This window comes from Copadichromis virginalis, linkage group LG15 (assembly GCF_057382275.1).
Source record: "Copadichromis virginalis isolate Kocher_CV1m ecotype Utaka linkage group LG15, C_Virginalis_male_GT1.1, whole genome shotgun sequence".
Taxonomy (NCBI): Eukaryota; Metazoa; Chordata; class Actinopteri; order Cichliformes; family Cichlidae; genus Copadichromis; species Copadichromis virginalis.
This window is the reverse complement of record NC_140632.1, coordinates 13,820,250-13,840,875: the sequence shown is the minus strand read 5'-3', so window position 1 is coordinate 13,840,875 and position 20,626 is coordinate 13,820,250. Positions and strand designations below refer to the sequence as shown.

The following is a 20,626-nucleotide window of genomic DNA, read 5'->3' as shown; positions in this document are numbered from 1 at the left end:
TATCTATTTGAACTGTCATTACTGAAAATATTCAGTTTTAAAACCTTGTTACACCAAGAATAAATCCCAGTGAAAAAGGTTATTCGATTATGAGACTATCAGGGTCCACTTGTTTGTTTTAACCAGACACTTGTATGCTTTCTTCTTCCTACTACTTCCTACTACACATTACTTGAGGTCTATATTTATGTAATAGTCAGGTAATATAAGCATGGTCACCCCGTAATTAAATAAAAATTATGTTTTACTTCTGAAATTGTTTGACCTGCAGAAGCCTGAAGTAATATGGTATGTTATTTAAAGAATACTGTTTTCCTTTCCATCCGCACAGTCCACCATCCACAGCTTTGTTTCAGTATTGAGTTGCACATTGGCAGCAGCAACAAAAGCAACCTCAGACTGCTATATCACTGCCTCCAATCCCCCCCTCCTGTATTGTACCCACTCTAAGGTCAAGATAAACACTCCATGTGCTTATAGAAACAGGTGTCAGGCTTCAGGAAGACACACACACAGAGGCAAACGCACTCAGTTAATTATTTATCTTCTCACTGAATTGCTGACATATACACCATCCCGCCTTCAGTGTCACTTTAACCAGGGCAAGAGAAGTTACTGCTATTGATGCCGATGGACCAGTGTGCATCTGTGCCGAGGCTGAAAGAGAAGACTTATACGGGAAAGCATTGAAAGGAGCTTATGTCTACGTCATTAATACTTAATTCTACAAAGCAATTTGTACAGCAATATTACAGGGACTTGTATATATATACACTTGATATAATGATGCTGTTTCAATTACAAGGAATAACATGTTGTATACTGTTGTATAATGTAACTTAAAATACATTGCCCACAGTATTTACAAGTAAGCCTGGAAAACTGTCGCCTACAGGATGCCCTAGCCTATTCCAGAATAACTTTTAAATCACGTTTGTTATCGTAGAAGTGTTTATTTAGTCTATTTCTGTCCAAGTCTCCACATTTCCCCCCAGATGTGAAGCGTTTATTTTAGATATTGAGCTAATAATAGTCTCCGTTGATAATTTTCCACTGAACTCTGCTGCGACAATTCCTTACAGTGAAGCTGCGAGTGTGGAGGGATCCATTCAGTGTATCGGGGGGAGGGATTTAAAGTATTACTTAAACACTACAAAACAGGAAATGCCATTAAAATGTTTTTTAAAATACATGTCACGGTCATTCTGGCTTTTACTCAGTGTCCCATCGATTAAACTGCTATTGTTAGTAATTCTTCAATTGATGGAGAAGGTTCAATCCCTCTCCCGGACGAAGGAACCCCCCCCCAAGGAGCAATATGGAACATTCGGATAAAAACCAAGCTGGGTGCCACATCTTCCACTAAATGATAAAGCCGCTACACCGGGAGCTGGAAGCAGGACATACTGAATAGAAATAATAATAATGATAAAACTATCTTGGAAGAATAATTACACGCTTTTTCATATCTTTTCTTTTGTCTGAAAAGTGTTTGGGTGACTCGAATATTTTCTCTCGCGTTGGAGTCGGTGGGAGGAGGTGTGAAGTTAAACTACTGCAAGTTAACGGTTAAGTTCGGCTGCTGGTGACGCCTTACAGTGGGAAACGTGGGCTTCAAACATTTACTCTTTCAGCCGGAGGACCCATAGATACCTTCAGGAAAAAGGTAAGTTTATATTAATTTTTTAGAAACATTTCTTGTTACTGTGAAGTCCACTGTGCTTCAGTGGCTACTCTACCCTGGACTGCTGTGGCAATTTCCCCAAGACAGGACTACACCCAGTTAAAACACATCTCATCTGCCCTGGAAAGTATTCCAGTAGTAAAAATATTATCAAAAATGCAGCTTAGTGGCTCACAAGTCTTAATGCAGACTACATGCTGCAAAACAAAACCTGATCAAATGTAATGCACTGTTTTATTTAATTTATTAGTCCTTTATTTATCCAGGTGAAAAATATCATTGAGATTAAAAATCTAATTTCCAAGAGAGACCTGGAATCATGGCAGCAAAAGTCAAAAACACATGCACCACATAACTACATTACAAAAACATATACAATACAAACATGTAAAAAATATACAGTAACAGATCATTAAAGTGATCGACTATATGCATCTAGCTAAAGAAAAATAGCCTTAGACAAGGCACATTGAGTAATATTGAAGCACATGTATTAAATGTATGCGAAAGCACATAAACTAAATCAAACCTAACAGACAATGTTTTGTGCTTCATAAAAAGATGTGCTTGTCCAAAAAATATTTGTGATTAGGATCAGCAGATATTATAACTAAAGAGTGTGGCTGAATGTGTGGGAGGGGATTTAATTCATCTTGGTTTGATCTTGTTTTTTTTAAGGTTTCATGTATAAGTGACATGAACTAAGTATCAAATCAAGTTTTTAAATCACAGCTTGCCTAAAAATGCTACAGAAACTGGTAAAATGTTAATATTATAAGTTCAAATACTCACTGTGTGACATCTTAGAAAAAAATAAAGATCTGCCAGCTCCTTTTCTTGCTATGGGATTGCCATCTAAAACACTGTCTTGCTAAATATTAAAAGCCTACTCCTTTCATCTACTATTTCACACTATTGTTGCTGTTTTTCTAGTTAATTTCACACATTTTTTTTTTCAGATAAAAAGACCATAGCTATCACGTGAAGAGTACGCATCCAAAATTAAATACACCCACTCACCAAGTGTTAAAGTAATAAAAATACACATAATAATTTTGCTGTTGTAAGCTTGAGCGTGCAGAATATCTAGATTAGGTCCAGTGCATGGTAATGTCAAGTGATGAATATGATACTAATGTTTCAGATTTAAAGTAAGGAAATATTAAATGCACGCGCACACACACACACACACACACACACACACACACACACACACACACACACTCGAGTCTCAATATATCTTCTGCCCTGCGTGTGCCCCAGATTGACTGTTACACTGCCTTTCCCTCATAAGCTGTAGCACTACTATACTGTTGCCTTGACTACTGGTGTGTCAGGGGACCTCATCCTGATCCACTGCAATGATTTTCTCTGACATGAGTTCAGAGAGACTGCCACGAAGCACCGCTGAATGCGAGAATAATGGGAGAGCTCATTTTCTCCTTAGCTTATAAATACCTCACACCAACTCCTCAACCACCTGATGGAGTCCCAGTTACCAGTGGTTCGCGTACTCGAGGCTACAGCGCTGCTCTGCTCATCCACTGCAGAGCAGGCTAAAACGGGCACGCTTTCTCTCTGTGCACTGAGCCATATCAGGTTGTTTGGATTACATTCCCTTTAAAAGAGGCACGATGCAGAGAGCATTAAAAACATTCTGTCAGTCGTGTTTATCAAGAGTTAATGAAGGGAAAAGGTTCAGTGTGAGCCCGCTTGCAATATAAAAACAGGAGGAGTGGGGATGTCTGTTGTATTTGTACTAATTGACAAATGGAAAACCTAACAATATCCACTAAGAATACTAGTGGATGTTCACAGTTTAGAGGCTTTGTCTGAAAATAAATTAAAACAAATACTCGATTGTATCCTTTTTAAGAAAAAGTAATTACTTATGTACATTTAGATATGACTTTAAGCAGAAGTTGTCTTTTGATTCCCACGCTCACTAACAACTGGTGGAAACATAAGCATGAACTATTTTCTCTGTAAACACCTAAGGACAGATATATTTAAACATATGCATGCTGCATCTCTGTATCTGACTGTCATTGTAGTTTCCTTCCTGTTCTTCGTGAAATAATGAGCATGTTGGAAAGAATGTTTTTTTTTCTTTGTTGTGACATAGCCCTACTCAGGAAATAAAGTGGGTCTAAGAATGGCAAACAGCAGTGAAACGGGTTTACAGGAACCCCCGCTGTAGCCTTGGGGAGGGGGGATGCATGCTGCACTGGAGCTTGTGTGAAACAGTCTCATTAGGCGGAGAACCCACTGGAAAAAAGTGGACCATACGGAACAAGGAAGGCTATGGGGGTTGGGGACAGGGACAGGATCTGTTGCTGTGTAATCTAAGGGAACCGCAAACACTGAATGTGAACTGGCAATCTCGAGGGGCTGTAGTGTATCAAGCAACGGTCACAAGACTGTGTTCAGCTCACCAGCTCTGCAACCCCACCAGTCAAGGCAGAGAGGACTTTATTTTCCCTGAACCACATCATTTCCTGAGTAATTCTATGTCACAACAAAGAAAAAAACTTTATTAAAACAGCCTTTGAAATCCCAGACCAAAGCTTGCATGCATAAGTAGGAATGTTTTAAATGTTATAAGCAGTACTGCAAATCTATTTAATCACTTTATTAAAGGAAATTACCAGAACTTGCAGCAGGTAAAAAAAAAAAAGAAGCTTTTTGCAGGAATACTTTTAATTCAGTTAACAGTTTTAATGAAAAGAAAAATATGTTATCTGATAAAGAATGTTTTAAAAATGCCTAATTACAGTGGAAAGGGTTTGTTTAGGTTTTTAATGAACATATTTCAGAGGTCACTGCACTCTGTAAGACTGTTTTGCAACCCGCAGCCTTATGTAAGTATGTTGCTATTACTTACTAAAATAACTAGGCTAGAGCACATGCTGTTGCATATTATGAGTATTTTCTCTTAGCCTCAGAGGATCTTGAAGCATGAGGGTAGCACTTTTTCCATCTGACAAGCTGTTGTGTTTCATGTGGCTTTGTGTTTGTTTGAGGGAATAAATAGCAACGCCCATATTTATGTCTACTCGGGCTCAGCCTGCGCACTGAACTGTCCTGGAAAAGTCCATGTGACACAGATCTGAGGACGTGCATCCTGTTGTATGTTAAAACGGAAGGACTATAGTCAGGCCTGTAGGGCAGTGTGTGATTCATGCTGTGGTCCAGTTAAAACAGAGGCAGCAGACATGATAATATATTCTCAAAATAATAATCACCTTTTCTCTAGTTGCTCAGTGCTGCTGTGAAATGTTGAAGTGTCTGAGACACCACAAAATGCTACTTTGTGGTCATGTGTTAGTATTTTTCTTTGCAACAGGACGTAGAAGCCTTTCACTCTCTTTAATCCGTATAAGCAATAATAACACCTTGGCTTTCAGGACAGTTAGTCGATCAGCCTGGTCACTGATGGATGGATGTGTTTCCATTCAATTTTTTATCGACATCCTTCACAAAGGATGAATCTTTGTGACTTTAACGATTGCCTGATTCAGGCCGACACTGCGGCAGGGTGGTTAGCACCGTTGCCTCACAGAGAGAAGGTCCACCAGCCAGCCGGGGACTTTCTGTGTGGGATTTGCACTTTCTACCTGTGGCTGAGTGGGTTCTCACCAGATACTCTGGCTTTTGCCAAAGACAAGTTTGCAGTTCTAAATTAACTGTAGCAGTAGCAGTAGTATCCTTCAGTCAACAGATATGCACTCGTGAACTCACCGTTAGACAATTCAAAGTTTTCCAAATTCCTAATTTTGGAATGCAGTTTGCATGAGAAAAGAAAGCTGGATTGAGAAATTAAATGTATTATTGTGTTGTACTTTGATTTATTTTTATCTGTCCAGAAACCTGAGTGACATAGTTCCTTGTTTGACTTACAGACCTCTGTGTCATTCTGTGACTTTGATTCATAAACCTACAGGAAATTACACCTGTCTGGCAATTATAACAAATATGGCGTCTGTTTCAAAAGGATCTCATCCAAATTCAAGCCGCTCTCATTTGTTCTTCGCCAGATGGATCGTTCTGTTGCCAGAAAGACAGGAGCGCTGGGGTCCCAGTAATTGAAAGAGAGAGAACATGGGTACAAAGCTTCTCTCCCATAAATTCATTATATCAGCACAGAGGAGTGGAGGTGTTATTCAGAAAGATTATTATATAATTGCACTGTGGGTATTAGCAAAGCAACTCATATAGTATAGCTGGAAATAGTTTCTCTTCTATGTGTCATACTTTTTCCATTCTTTCTTCCTCCCTACCCCCGCACATCTCTCTTTCTGTCCCTCCCACTCACACTTTACCAGATGCATGTGAAAGATTAGCTCAGGTTTTGGCCAGTTTTTCCTCAGTTTTCCAGAAAACGTTATAACAAATGTGAAAGTTGCTTTCTCGTTCTATCCCACGGAGCCACAAACCAACCATGCTAAAAGAAAACTTGAGGTAATTTCATAGAATCAAACAGACAATTTGTAAGTAAGAACATTTTCCTTCTACAAAAAAACCCCCAAAACAAAACAGCTGTTTCCTCTTGTTATTTTTTGGGGGAAAAGTGTGGCACATTCTTAACACCTTCCTCACCTAAAATAAAGATGCAGACATATACATGATGACACTTACATCACACATTTTCTCTGAAAATGTCAAAACCTTTTTGCTCACCGGCAAACACGTGTCAGCGTCTGCTTCATAATGAGTTTTATGCAGGAGGTTTTATTTTGGATGTGATGTGTTTATGCATCCTCATATCACCAATCATGAATATCCCTGTATACATGAATAAACAGATTTTGCAGAGTAGAACCATGGAAACAGAAGCAAACCACAGAAAGCAAACGTGAATAGAACCAGGTGGTCAAATGCTTCGCTGGCTTTGTCTTTTCTGTACGTATTTATAGCAAGCGCTCGTGTTTATGTGTTAGGTTAACAGGTACGCTGCATTTAAACACTGACAGATTTAAGGAAAATGAAAGCAGTAAATACAGGACATTAAAATAAAATCACTGCAAGAACATAGACAACAGTTAAGAACAGCAAAGTCAAGAAAAGACAAAGAGAAAAGTTTAACTTTAAAGTTTTTTTACCTTAACACTGGATGATTAATGTCTTGAAACAGGGTGTGTCTTAATGTGGTTTCAATGATCGCTCGTTCTGCAGTGGCATCTTTGCTGTTGTAGTTTAAAACCAGTGGACTTGTCGATGGACTGACTTGGATGCTCATTTACTTGCTCTCTGAATTTGCTCTTTAATCATTGTGTCAATTCCACCTTCTTAAAATCAGTTAGGAGATTAATTTTCCCATGAAGGTGAGGATTATTGTCAAAATGAATGTTTGGCCTTCTCAGTGACAACAGTCAGTATCAGCCTGACCTTTTAGAAAGTGGCTTTATTGAGAATTACAATGCCCCAGGACACTTGTCCCTCTACCATGCAGTGAAAGGTCGATAAATTATCACCATGCCTGACAATTAATACTGTATCCACGGAGACCAGACCACCCCCTTGCTCCATACACATGTGTGCACACACATAGTGTTTTGTTAACATCTGCGTTGTAATCTTATCTCTTTTTTTTCTTGTGTATGGACCCTGTTTGAATTATCCAGACTTTTTCCCCCTCAGCTTGTTTGCCTGAAAAACATCCTCAGAACATGTTTTCTGATGAAACGCTGCTGCAAACTGAGTGGAATTATTGACCCCATGAATCATTTATGATATTCACACAGGGATATTAATGAGGGTTATTGGTCCCCTGTAGGAGCAGAGGAAGCTGGAAAGTAAAAGCACAGGGAGTGGAGGATAGGAAACACCAGCCCTGCTATCGCCCTGCCTGCAAAGGTGCTTTGTCATGGGGAAACAGAACAGCAAGCTGCGGCCTGAGGTCCTGAACGACCTGAGAGAAAACACAGAATTCACCGACCATGAGCTGCAGGAGTGGTATCGCGGCTTCCTGAAGGACTGTCCCACCGGCCACCTGACTGTGGACGAGTTCAAGAAGATCTACGCCAACTTCTTTCCCTACGGAGACGCCTCAAAGTTTGCCGAGCACGTCTTCCGCACTTTTGACACCAACGGCGATGCCACAATCGACTTCAGGGAGTTCATCATAGCACTGAGTGTGACGTCTCGTGGCGGGCTGGAGCAGAAGCTACGCTGGGCCTTTAGCATGTATGACCTGGATGGGAATGGCTATATCAGCCGGGCAGAGATGCTGGAGATAGTTCAGGTGAGGACATACTATGTGCTGTGTGATTGATACTACAGAGCAGAGGTTTTATATGTGTGTGTGTGTGTGTGTGTGTGTGTGTGTGTGTGTGTGTGTGTGTGTGTGAGCTTATCACATTTTAATAAACAAAATCTAGACAAATAACAACGAGAATTGGAAAATAAGTCAAGAGAGTAAATTAGTTTACAATAAACGATCACTTTTTACATTTTTAACACTTTTACTGTATATAAGACAATGAAACGATATCATTTCCTTCTGTCAAACAATTTAAAAAAAGATATAAAATACATTGTATAAGCCAAATAAAAGCATCTGGAACATGCTGTTTTTTCTTATATCAGTAATAACTAAAAATATTTATATTATTCAATCATTCTTTTTATGACTGTTAATAAATAAGTTTAGCTCTAATTTTTGCTGTTATATGCACTTTAGCCTCCTGGTAATGGCTGTTTTTAGGTTCAACAGTCATCTGCAGGCTGCCCTTTCTGTTTTCCTTATCACTGTGGTTATATTTACTCTTCCAATAAGGTGGGCTGAGCAGTCTGGATATTGGCTTAGTCCTTCGTGCTTGTGGAAACAAATAAATGTGAAAAAAATAAATAAAATAGAGACCATGCACTGGGTACTAATGAGCGCTAGGACCACACCCATTAAAATAATTATTTAAATTTAAGAAATACTGTTTGTACACTAAATAAAGGTATCGCATACAGGGAGTAATAAATACAAATGAAAAAAGAATGATGTGGAAAAATAACAGAAGCCATGCTGTTGCAGCTGGCAGAAAGCATTCTGTTTTCCAGAATGACATATTTCTCTCCTTTACTTAATCAAATTTTAATATTATACAAGCAGATAAGTGAGTTCAGAAAGACCTACTGCGGGTGAAACGGCAGGATCTTTTGTTGTCAGACCAACATCATTATCTGCTAGCTAACAGAAAACAGGTCAGAGCTTTCAGACAATATAAGCAAAATGATGTCAGTGGCAACGGTTATTTTTCATCAGTGCGCCCTAAAAGCTTCACGCACGTAGCCAGCAAAATCAATACACACATCACAGGAGTCATTATTGTCTTTTTTTATAGGCAATTTACAAGATGGTGTCATCAGTGATGAAGATGCCCGAGGATGAATCAACACCAGAGAAAAGGACAGATAAGATCTTTCGACAGATGGATATTGACAATGATGGTAAGGCTGGTGTCTTATTTCCATGTGCTGCATACATCATTGTGAACCAAATTGTTCTTTTCACAGTAAATAAATAAATCGACTTTTTATTAATGCTTAATCAGTATGCTAGTCATGCATCTGGTCCAACTAAAACTGGTCCTGTTATAGATGGACAGTTTGACATTGGGAAGAATAAAGTCAACACTTTAAATTGCTTGTTAGTAAAATTCACAGCCACTGAGTTTGGCCCGCTTTTGCTTTCAGAGCTACCCCTAATTCTTTGTTGTGCAGATTCAACAAGGTGCCGAAACATTCCTCAGAGAGGAATATTGCTCCATATCGACGTGACAGCATCACACAGATGCTGCAGATGTATTGGCTGCACATCCATGATCCGAGTCTCCTGTTCCACCGCATCTCTGGAGGCTATTTGAGTACAGTGAACTCATTGTCATGCTCATGAAACCAGTTTAAGATGATTTGAGCTTTGAGGAATGGTGCACACTGTGCTCATTAAGGGACAGACATAGTCAGCAATAATACTCTGGTAGGCGGTGGCATTTAAATGTTGGTATTACGAGACCCAAAAGGAAATAACCCCCACACCATTACACCACCAGCAGCCTGAACTGTTGATACAAGGCAGGATGGATCAATGCTTTAATGTTGTGCATGCCAAATGCTGACGGTAAAAACCTGAATTTCGAAATCAAAATCAACTAATCAGACCAGGCAACATTTTTCTTTAGTCTAATATTGATGAGGCTGTGTGCAAATTGAAGCCTCGCTTTGCTGTTTTTAGCTGACAGCAGCGATCCTCTGCTGCTCTAGTGCATCTGCATCTAATTCGACATGTTGTGCATTCAGATACTCTTCTGCATACCTGGATTTATTATAACTATTATTATAAACCAAGTTACTGTTGCCTTCATATCAGTGTAAAGCACTCTGGCCAGTCTCCTCTGAACTCTAAAATCAACAAGGCATTTTGGCCCAGAGAACTGCCGCTCACTGGATATTTTCTCTTTTTTGGACCATTCTCTGCAAACCCTAGAGATGGTTCTGTGGGAAAATCCCAGTAGATCAGCAGTTTCTGAAATACTCAGACCAGCCTGTCTGGCACCAACATGCCATGCCACATTCAAAGTCAGTTAAATCACCTTTCTTTCCCCTTCTGATTCTCATCTTCTACTTCAGCAGATCATCTTGAATTGCTGCCATGTGACTCGCTGATTAGATATTTGCATTAACAAGCAGCTGAAGAGTTGTAGCTAACAAAGTGGCCAGTGATTGTATATTTGGTGCGTAAACCACCTGATAAATACTGTTTGGATAGTTATTGTAAAGTTGTGACAAGTGTTGTTGAAACTTTATTAATGGCGAAGAGATGCTGTGAAGAGTATCGATAAACATTACACTGATAGCTACTATAAAACTAAATCTGATGTTTATATTAACTTTTCAAGAGTGCATGCGTAAGCAGGTTAGGTGGCTTTAGTGAAACCACGATTGTGGACTTCTGGTTTTAGTTTTAGTCATTAGTTCTGTTTTAACTCGTGCTTTACTTTTGTTTTCACTATCGGCTTGGTTGGATATGGCCACAAAGAAAAAGAAAAACATATAGTACTGTGCAAAAGTCTTGAACCACCCCTCATTTCTTTATGTTTTGTCTCCAAGGAGTCAGACTTTTTGTTTTGTAATTATTAGTAGTCTTAAGCACTTTAAAGTTTTCTAGACTTTTTATTTGGACAGTAACTGCTTTTTCACTCGTTTTCAGTCCTGTCCTTGAACCCGACACCTTTTCGGGGGTTTTGTTATCTTGTTAAGCCACTAAGCACTGACATATGAATCAAGTATTAAAAAGGGCACCCACCTAAGACGATGGACTAGTCTTGTGTTTACACATAAAATACAACTTAGCCAAGGGTCTATTTTGAACTGGATTTTTAGGCACTTAACAGCCTGGTGCAAAAACATACAATATCATTTGATTTCTTAGAATCCAGTTAAAATGACAAACATAACAAAGTTTGACAGGCATGCAGTAGTATTTTTGAACAAATAACATTTACTCCTAAAGAGCTCCTAAAGAGAAATCCAGGCATATCTCTACATGGTGTGCAGTGTGTACTTAAAAAAATGTGAGGAAATAGGACAAATCATCTAAGCCAGCATGCGTATTCATTACATTGAAAGTCTACTCTTACCTCCACACTACTAACCTAGCGTAGTATTGGCCTCCTCTCTTCTTTTGTCTTTGGCCAACAGTAACATAGTTTCCACCGTCACCCTTTTGGCTAACAGCATCTGTAGTAGTTAACCTGAGCACCAACCAATCTGATATGAAAATCTCATTCTTGATGAGAATGAGATTTCCATACAATATGTCAATTTTTCGATATTTCCACAAGCATGTTTGATTTGAAAAACTTTACACCTCCCCATCCTAACACAACCCTCCCCCATTTATCTGGGCTTGGGACCGGCATTCCCCAGACCTCAACATTATTGAAGCAGTATCGGATTATCTTGATAGAAAATGGAACAAAATGGAGTGAGCATCCAAAGAAGAGTTTTGAATGACCTTTTGGAGGATGCAGAACTTTTCCTGAAGTCTACTTAAAGAAATGACAAGAAAGCTTCCCTAGGAGAGTTCAAAGAGTGTTGAAGCACAAAGGCGACCATACCAAATATGTTTCAATAAATCCCTGTACCATTTTCCTATTTTAGGAATAAATAAAAAGAAATGTGGTTTGAATAGAGTTCAGTGTGGGTGGTCAAACCAAATACTGACTTTCTGACTCTTCAAACTTTTTTTAGGGTATAATATAAAGGGTTTTTGCTCTTTATATTGATATTAATATTTATATATATTGCACGCACCATATGTATATATTTACCTTTATGTTTGCATGCTTCAGTATTAGTGTAGTATTTTCCTAGCAAAATATAAAGAAATTAGGCCGCATGTGACGCAAGACTTCTGTACAGTTGTCTGTTGTGAAAGATTACTTATGTAACAGCTGTTTACATGAAAACCATGACTTGCAGAACACTTTTGGCACTTTGATTCATGTCATATCACACGAAGTAGCTATGATTGGCTCCCAGCCTGGTGATCCACAGGCTTACCATAAATGGATTGACACTTAGAGTGACTTGAATGATACATCAAAAAATGCACTTTCCTTACTGAATCTGACACGTCACAGCTCAAGATATCTGGAGCTATGGTGCTGGGCAGGAGTGTTTTGTTTTGACATTGTGAAGGTCAAGCTGTGTCTCAGACAGACGTTTTAAGACATCATGTGATGCCATATGCCACGCCTGAAACCACAGCTGCAGAGGAGGGTAGAGGGTAAATTGTAGGCTGCATCCGCGATGCTCAAGGATGTTTTTTCCACATACCCATGAAAGCTGGAAACTGTATTGAACTACTTTACTCAGTTTTCCAAGGACCAAAACAACGTAATAAAATTCTGCTGAAAGCATAACACATCTGGAGCTCTAAAAAGAACGGATGTTCCCGGCATCACACAATCTCTCAAACACAGGCCACTTGTAAAGTCCAAATTTTACATTTTTTTTGGGTGGTGTCAGTGCCACCTGAAGGTAACCTAACACATTTAAAATGAATCTTTAAGCCCTATTAAGCTAACCGGCTAATCAGAAATCAAGACCACTAAGGAGCTTGGGGAAACCTTACCTGATCTTTGCTTAGGTTGGGGCACCCACTGCCTTCCTGTTAGTCAGAATACTGGCAGTAGTAGCACTGGTGTGATTGGTCAAACCAGACCCAGTAAGTTACAGAGCGAGTGAACCTCTTATCTAATGCTATTATGTAAGAAAAAGTAGGTGTTAGACTCAAAAAAGTGTAATTTTCTGCTGTTTCATCTTAGAATAATAAAAAATCTTTTAAACAAAATTAAAGTACACCTGATATGTTTTTACCTAATTTCTGTCATATGTATACTATGAGAGTGATGAATGTTCGGGTAAAACATGGTTAAGGTTTCACATCTCTCATGCAGAACTGCACTCGCATAGAGTTATATACATACAGCAGCGTCACCTGCTGGACAAGAAACATGACGGCTATGAATACCATGATTCTGGCTCAGGTCCTTTAGGTTATTTTAAACTACTTAATGCAGTGTTATTTGTCACCATCTCAAAAGAAACATCAGTAGCTGATTTTTGTGGGTAGTTGCTGCATGTAAAACATTTTCATGTTTTACTGCTCATAACTGACATTTTCTTTTCCCCCCCACAGGCAGATTGTCTTTGGAGGAGTTCATTAAAGGTGCCAAGAGCGACCCGTCCATTGTCAGACTGCTGCAGTCGGATCAGGGAGCCTCTCGTCAGTTCTGAGGACACAGTGAAAGTGATCACACCCTGCAGCTCATGCACACCTACATCCCTCCAGCTTTGTGCCGCTTGTTCTGACAGAGGATCAATCTTCATCACAGCCCCTCCTCCTTTCAATTTAACACTCCATGTCTTAATGTTTACATTAATGTACACTTCTCTGGTCAATGTGGCTTTTTTCCCTCTGTGGACAATGAAGTGGATTTTCAGTCAGGGCATTTTTTTTTGTGCATTTCAAAACGTCTCGTTTTGAATACCCGTTTGCTGTAAGTGCCATATCTTTTATTTATGCTTACAGGATTATATGCTTTCAAGTATTATGACTTTCATGTTATACTCTCATGTTATACTAAGAGGAAACTAATTAAATCACTTAATTCTATTCAATTTAATTGTTAAAATGTGGCTTATTGTTGTTCTTTATTAATTTCCTTTGGGATTAATAAAGTATTCTGATTCAAGATAACAGTAGCTTGAACTGGCACAAGCTGCTGTATTTAACAAGCTCTCTCTATGCCTTTGGTATTGCATGTGCTCAGTGAAATGAGTTTACAGTTCATGATAATAATGAGGCAGTGATTATTTTTAATTTCTTTTTATTTTTGTAACAAAAATGTCCTTTTGTTTTCACACAATTGAAATAAAGTTGTGTAAGAAAAATCTACACAAGAAGTCCCCCCTTGGTATCCCCATTTGTCCTGGACACACATGATGCAAACTCACCAACATCCTCAGTCACTGGTTTAAAAAGAGACAAATTTAGTCACATCAGGTGGGACGTTTAAGTGTTAATTTGACAAGTCCACATCTCAAAGTAGGTGCTTGACGAGGGCAGGAAAGGCAATGTTTTAAAAAGTGAAACAATGACAAAAATGTGACATTCGGAAGCTCCACCCTCCTCTCCTCAGTGGGCGGCAGCTGTTTTAAATATGCGGCATCTAGCGTTCAGCAGGTATGTGAGAAAGAGTTCACTCAGAGGACACGACACACTCTCCCCTCCTTCCTGTCCTCCTTGTGACTAACAAGATGATGTGAGAAACCGCAGGTGTCTCTCATGTGTCTTTTCAGGAGTATTTCAGTAACTGGGCGACCGGGCCTCCCATTCGTCCACAGGAGAGGGGAGGTGGAGCGCACAGGACCAGACCAGACCAGACCAAACGCAGATAGTCTGGATCAGTCCTGCCCCATTTGGACTCATAACTCGTCCTTGAAGTCATCGAGTTCTACATCACTGAGGTCGTAGTCCTCCTCCACGGGAAGCTTGAGGATGACAGAGCGTAAAATAAAGACGAGCTGTCAGCAAAGACTGAGATGGACTGAACCTCTTCAAAGATTATTTAAAGAGACAAGAAGGTTATCTGGATTTAAGAACACTGCAATATTGCATAATAATGCAGATGGAGTACAAAGTTTCAGTGCAGAGGCGGTACAAAGCTGGTAGGCATTTAGTCTGTTACACTAAGCAGACGTACAGATTCAGTTTAACTACAAATTGCTTGCCCTGGACTAATAGTTTGTCCCACTGGGACAGCCCATAAACCTTGGGTTCAGGGGATAATCCAATCCTGTCATTCTGGCCCTTGTCTGTGTTCAGCTTCAGTACCCGTTTTCTGATTCACCTACCAGTTAAGGTTGTTTGACTACCCTATGCTAGTCTACATGCAGTGATACACATTCCAACCATTATGTCAATGTGATTCCCACTCACCTGTCCATCTTTGCCGTCCCATGGTTCAACAGTGTGAAGCTTGGGCATGACGCCACCTCCCAATGTGGCAGTTGAGCCACGGCCCACAGAAAGCTCCCTGAAAAGATCAGCACATGTGAGTGACGCTGCTCAGCCTACTCCAAGTTGTGTAATGTATTTGTTAATTACACCTCCTTACCTGAGGAACTCATGAATACCAGTCTCACTGAAGGAACCCCTGAGCAGAGCAAATTTCATCTTGCGTGTGTTGATGGCAGCCATGGCAGGGTAGCCGAAACCACCAATACCAAGAGAGGATTCCAGCTCCATCTGAGCCCCTGCCTCGGTCCACAGCCAGCTGAGAAGAAAGAGTCGGCCGTTAATCACCGTCATCATTTCCCTTACTATATCGGTGATTGTAGCGTATGTACCTAATCTCCTCTTTCTTTAAAGGGTGTGGCAATCTGAACAAAACTTTGCATGAACATCGTCACACATATTGCAATTATTAACTTCTATATGTTTTTAAAGAAAGAGTCATTATACATCCCAATTCTTATGATTTGTATATTCATCATCCCACTGCGAACTCTATGTTACGCTCTTCCTTACATAACCCGTACGAAACTCAATGTTCACCAGAATTTGTCCTTTTGTTCAAGTCACCACTAAACAAGGAATGAATATGAAACTCTTCCTACTCGAATTTAGTGATTTGTACACTACTGTATGTCTGGCCTTGGGTGCTTACCCCCACATCTTCTTCTTGTACTTCTCAGCCATTTTCATCATCACATCCAGGTAGCTGTTCCTACCTGCCGCGCCTGTTAAGACATAATGACCAGTGATGATCAGCTATTCAGGAATGAACTGTTACTGCTTCTGGTAACTCTCCTGCAACCTGTTGTGAGGTATAGCCTTACAGCTCAAGGCGGAACCTTTTTTCATGCATTAAAAATATGTTTTTAATAAATATTGGGAGCCCACTAAAGCCATGCTCGAGTCATGATTATTGACATAAAATAAGTAGATAAAAGTTAAAATGATTTATTTTCATTAAGGGCAAAAATGTCAAAGAATCTAAGAAGAGAAAGACAGATCTGAGTTCATGTGTGTGATCCCACCTGTGTCTAGGATGTGCGGCAGGACAGCAATTATACACAGCTGACTGTCCTCACAGGTCTTCTTTAAGACGTCTTCACTGAGAATCTGAGAGACAAAGAATTTAAAGTAAACACAAATTTAATATTCTGACATGAATTTGCATTACTTTTTATTGCAAAGTGCTTTCATCACCATACCGTGTATACACCCTATATATCAGTAGTATTAGTAGTTTAATAAATAGTAATTTATATTTACTCTATAACAGGCTGAATGTTTGTTCTTCGCTTCTATGTGCCTACTCTTCAATTTTCGTATTTCATATCATGACAATAAAAGGTTTTTATTCTAACTTTCTAGTTAGAATTAATATATATTTTTTACAAACTATACATTAAAATACACATTAAATCAGGCAATTTTCTTGTAGACTATGACAACATTATCTTCAATTTGCATTTTAAACTGTAATTAAAAACAATTATATATGACTTTATCATACAAATATGAGAATACTGACCTCCAGCAGTTCTGGAGGAGGAGCATTGTCAGAAAACAGATCCAAAGCCTTCTCAATAATGTCACCGCGGGTGCGACCTCCTTGGTAGTCTTCTGGCTCCTCACCTTTGCGGAAAATCTTGATGGTGGGAAACCCACGGATCTACAGAGGAATGATTATCAAACAAGAAATCAAGGTCTGCAGTTTTGACTATGAAGCTGGGTTTTACTCAGGCAAAAACATTCTGATTTAATTAGTGTGACACGACTAAATCCACACTACAAATGCATTTTTAGAGCTTTGAAACTTAACATTCTGCTAAAAAGCAGCAGAGGCTATTATTCAGTATCAAACGCCAGTAAAAACATGTAAGTGTAACACAGACCATTACAAATGACTCGAGAGTAAGGAAGTATCCAAGGCAAAGTGGCCACTGGATTATTGTGCACAATAATCAAGTTGTGCATTTAAAATTAGCCAAGAAAACATGCAAATGTTTTTTTTCACATCTAAAGAGTGCACCTTTTCAAGACTTGAAAGTCAGCTGTTACTCACCCCATAGCGACTGGACACGCCCTGGTGTACAGTAGCATCCACAGCTCCGAGGCGAACTTTGCCCTTGGTCTGCTCCTTGACAGCTGTGGCTGCAGCTGCCCATTCAGGCTCCAGGCTGTTGACAAAGGAGGAGAGGTGCTTAGAAAAACTTTATCATTTAGCTTCTGAGATACTGACATTTAAATCAAGCAAGAAACTTTATTTTCTTCAGAAATATCAAATGGTATTAAAGGTATTGGAATAAAATCCCTAAGACCTCACTGAACAGTTTTGAGTGGGATTAAATTCTAGTGGAGGATTTTCAGTGAGACTTATCCAGGCCTACTGGGCTATTATTTCACTTTTTCAACTGCACTAGATTGTTACAGTGAGAGGATTTCAGTTTCCTACTGCTTGGAATTAACCGTTTCGAGTACCAAACTCACTTCTTGCAGTGTCCACACCAGGGGGCGAAAAACTCCACCAGCCACACATCATCACTGTCCAACACCAACTTGTCAAAGTTGTCATCAGTGAGCTCGACCACATCTTTCTTGTTCCCACCACTGCTGCCGCCACCACCACCACCACCCTGCTACAAGCCAGTTATCAGTTACATAAATCAGCTCATGTGTGTTTTCTTAAAGCTTTGTGATTTCATGCAAGTGCAAAAAAAAAAAAAAAAAAAAAGGTTCATTACCTGTTTGTAGTCAGAGCCACCAGATCTGCCGCTCAGCCTCTCTTTCACCAGGTTACGAAGAGCGTTCATGGCTCCATCCACGATGGCCTGGCTGCTGCGTCCACCTGCGTGGTTGTCAGAAATGCAGATTTCAGTTAACGCAGCCTCAAACACAATCACAGGAAGAAAGGCCTTGAAAGCTATGAAAATAATACCTTATTAAATACAGTGTTTTGTACAGGTCTCTTATAAGCCCTGAAAGCAATAAAATACTCTGTGAAGTCACAACTATGCTTGATAAGACTCAAGATGACCCTGTTCACAGACGTAGCAAGGATCAGCAAACAAAGTCATAATGATATGATGGACTGAGCCTGCTGGAGAGATAAAACATTTCTGCCATAGACTTCGGGAAGGTGACCTTGTGTAGATATAAGTACACGTAGCAGGAAAGTGAAATTCAAATTGGATGCTATTACACAGGATGACTTTTCTTGCTATTGCTCATCTCTATTCTCATCTAATAGATGCTTCTGCTTAAATTGTTGGGGGGGGGGTTGCCTGAACTTTCTTTATCAAGATAAGATGTTAGATTATTAAGAAACAAACCAGCATCCCCTTTTCTATTAATTATTATGTTCAGCTTATCAGTTTACTCAACTTATTCAGTAGGACTTGGAAGATTTTACTATGAAAAATACTTTCAATTTACACATAGGAAAGTTGTAGCAGCAGAGTTCTGTACCTTGGTACTCCTCTGGTTTGTTCTTATTAGCGCCAAAGATCTTGATGGTGGGGAACCCTCTGACACCATACTGGCCACCCAGTGACTTGTGCTGGTCAGCATCCACAGCACCAACTTTGACAATACCCTGAGGAAAAGTCACAACACACAATTTGGATTATGCAGCTTCTGAGTTTATATTCAGGTCAACTTATTTTTATTTGGCTTAAAACAAAACTTTAGTTTGCATGCCAATGAGCAATTGCCGTTAAACTGGGATTTCATTACAGGAGTTGCCCATATCAACAATACTGTGTGGAAAAAGGAGAAGACATTTCACAAAATAAACAAGTCATTTTTAATCTGGATCCTGTCATCCCAGGTTGGATAACGTCTCATTTCTTCCTAGTTTTCAACAACAGAAAAGTTAGGTAGATAGCACCTCTTTCTTACAGGAAAATATCCCTTATTAAGTAACCATTTTTTATTGTTAAATATCAAATAAAAGGCACACACACATAACCATCCACTGAATGCGCTGTCACTGAAATTACTGTGAAATTTAAAGTCAAAGCCCACCGCTGAATATTTCTCCACAACAGATGTAGGCGTTTTTAATGCAGAGGAGGCATTCAGCTGAGAAAACAGGCTGTCAATCAGAAAGTCTACAGGGCATCAGATAGATGATCACGGCAATTTGTATTTACCTTGAGGGCAGTAGCTGCCTTCTTCCAATCAGGAGCTAGATTTCGACAGTGGCCACACCTGGCAGAAAGCAACAGAGAAAGTGAAATCTAAATCCATGTTTTTATACACAAACTCATTTTAATGTTAAAAAAACAACATCATTTTGCCAGTGTGAGATTTATTCTACAGTCCTTCAGTAATGACCTGCTAAATACAACGCACAAACAGCTATGTGGCACCCTTATTAGTCACTGAACCAAATGCTCTGGTATTAATAGGGAGTGAATATTTAACACTTGATTTGCATAGATTTTGTGCAGTCACATCTCCGCCGACTGCCTCTTGTTGCAGAATTGAGTTTTGCTATACCAACCCTGTGTGCACGCAAGCATGTAGACTGTGTGCATCTACGCACTTTGTGTCTCTGTTGAGCACTTTTGCACGAGATGGTGCTCAACCTAAGGAGGAGCTACCAGCTTACCAGACAAGTCTATTTCTATCACAAGTACAGATGTAAAACAGATGACTGGATAATAAAATACAAAGATGAGAAACTGGTATTTAAACTAGTCACTGGCTGTTCTTAGAACACTTGTTACCACTACAAGACAAGAAGAGTCCATCACAGTTATACAAACTCACCAGGGAGCATAAAACTCGACCAGCCACAGACTGTCAGTCTGGATCACCTCTCTGTTAAAGTTGGATTGGGTGAGCTCGATCACATCATCACTAGCCGAGTACAAAGCTTGGACAGCCAGAACCAGAGAGCAGCCCAGTACTCCTGAAACAAAACATGAGGACAAGAGGAAAAGGATGACGCCTAACAATGCATGCTCATTCACCGAAACAGCCACTTGGTTTAAGAAAACAGCGAAAAAATGTTTTACATCTACTTGTGTGCAGTTTATAATCTACATTTATTTAACAAATAAAGGAAATGACTTTGATTATTTAATTCAGTAGACGATAACAAAGGCCTGGCTCTGTTCTCTGAATCTTAACTTAGCTATTTAAGCTAACAAGACGAGCAAAAAAAACAAACTAAAACGCCGCCAAATTCACATTTAGTTAACAAACCCACAAACCTTAACTTTAGTATAAGCAGAAAAGCTTCTACTGTTGTCACTCACCGAGTAAAAGTGGCTTCATGATTTCAGCCTCTCTATGCTCGTCTCCTCACTTAGAACAACACAGTCCGCTGCCGCTGCGTCGCTCACAAAAGTACACAGAAA

General features: G+C 39.5%; 2 protein-coding genes across 3 annotated transcripts; one reads left to right on the top strand and one right to left on the bottom strand.

Moving 5' to 3' along the window:
* The first annotated feature begins 1,338 nt into the window (after positions 1 to 1,338).
* On the top strand, positions 1,339 to 14,321 carry hpcal1 (hippocalcin-like 1). The gene is made up of 4 exons (XM_085432045.1): positions 1,339 to 1,666; positions 7,461 to 7,928; positions 9,022 to 9,127; positions 13,383 to 14,321. Exons 2-4 carry the CDS (start codon positions 7,551 to 7,553, stop codon positions 13,478 to 13,480), a joined length of 582 nt encoding a protein of 193 aa, XP_085288171.1. The 5' UTR covers positions 1,339 to 1,666; positions 7,461 to 7,550; the 3' UTR covers positions 13,481 to 14,321.
* pdia6 (protein disulfide isomerase family A, member 6) lies at positions 14,057 to 20,619 on the bottom strand. 2 transcript variants are annotated; one of them, XM_085432043.1, is made up of 13 exons: positions 20,525 to 20,619; positions 20,034 to 20,175; positions 19,412 to 19,469; positions 18,726 to 18,852; positions 18,002 to 18,105; positions 17,748 to 17,896; positions 17,323 to 17,437; positions 16,789 to 16,929; positions 16,289 to 16,373; positions 15,916 to 15,988; positions 15,364 to 15,522; positions 15,186 to 15,282; positions 14,057 to 14,737 (listed from the first exon to the last, which is right to left on the bottom strand). In XM_085432043.1, the coding sequence occupies exons 1-13, from the start codon at positions 20,541 to 20,543 to the stop codon at positions 14,672 to 14,674; spliced, it is 1,335 nt and encodes a 444-aa protein (XP_085288169.1). In that variant the 5' UTR covers positions 20,544 to 20,619; the 3' UTR covers positions 14,057 to 14,671. The 2 variants fall into 2 exon arrangements, with proteins under 2 accessions (XP_085288169.1, XP_085288170.1); XM_085432044.1 differs by having other exon boundaries at positions 17,748 to 17,893.
* Positions 20,620 to 20,626: the final 7 nt, after the last annotated feature.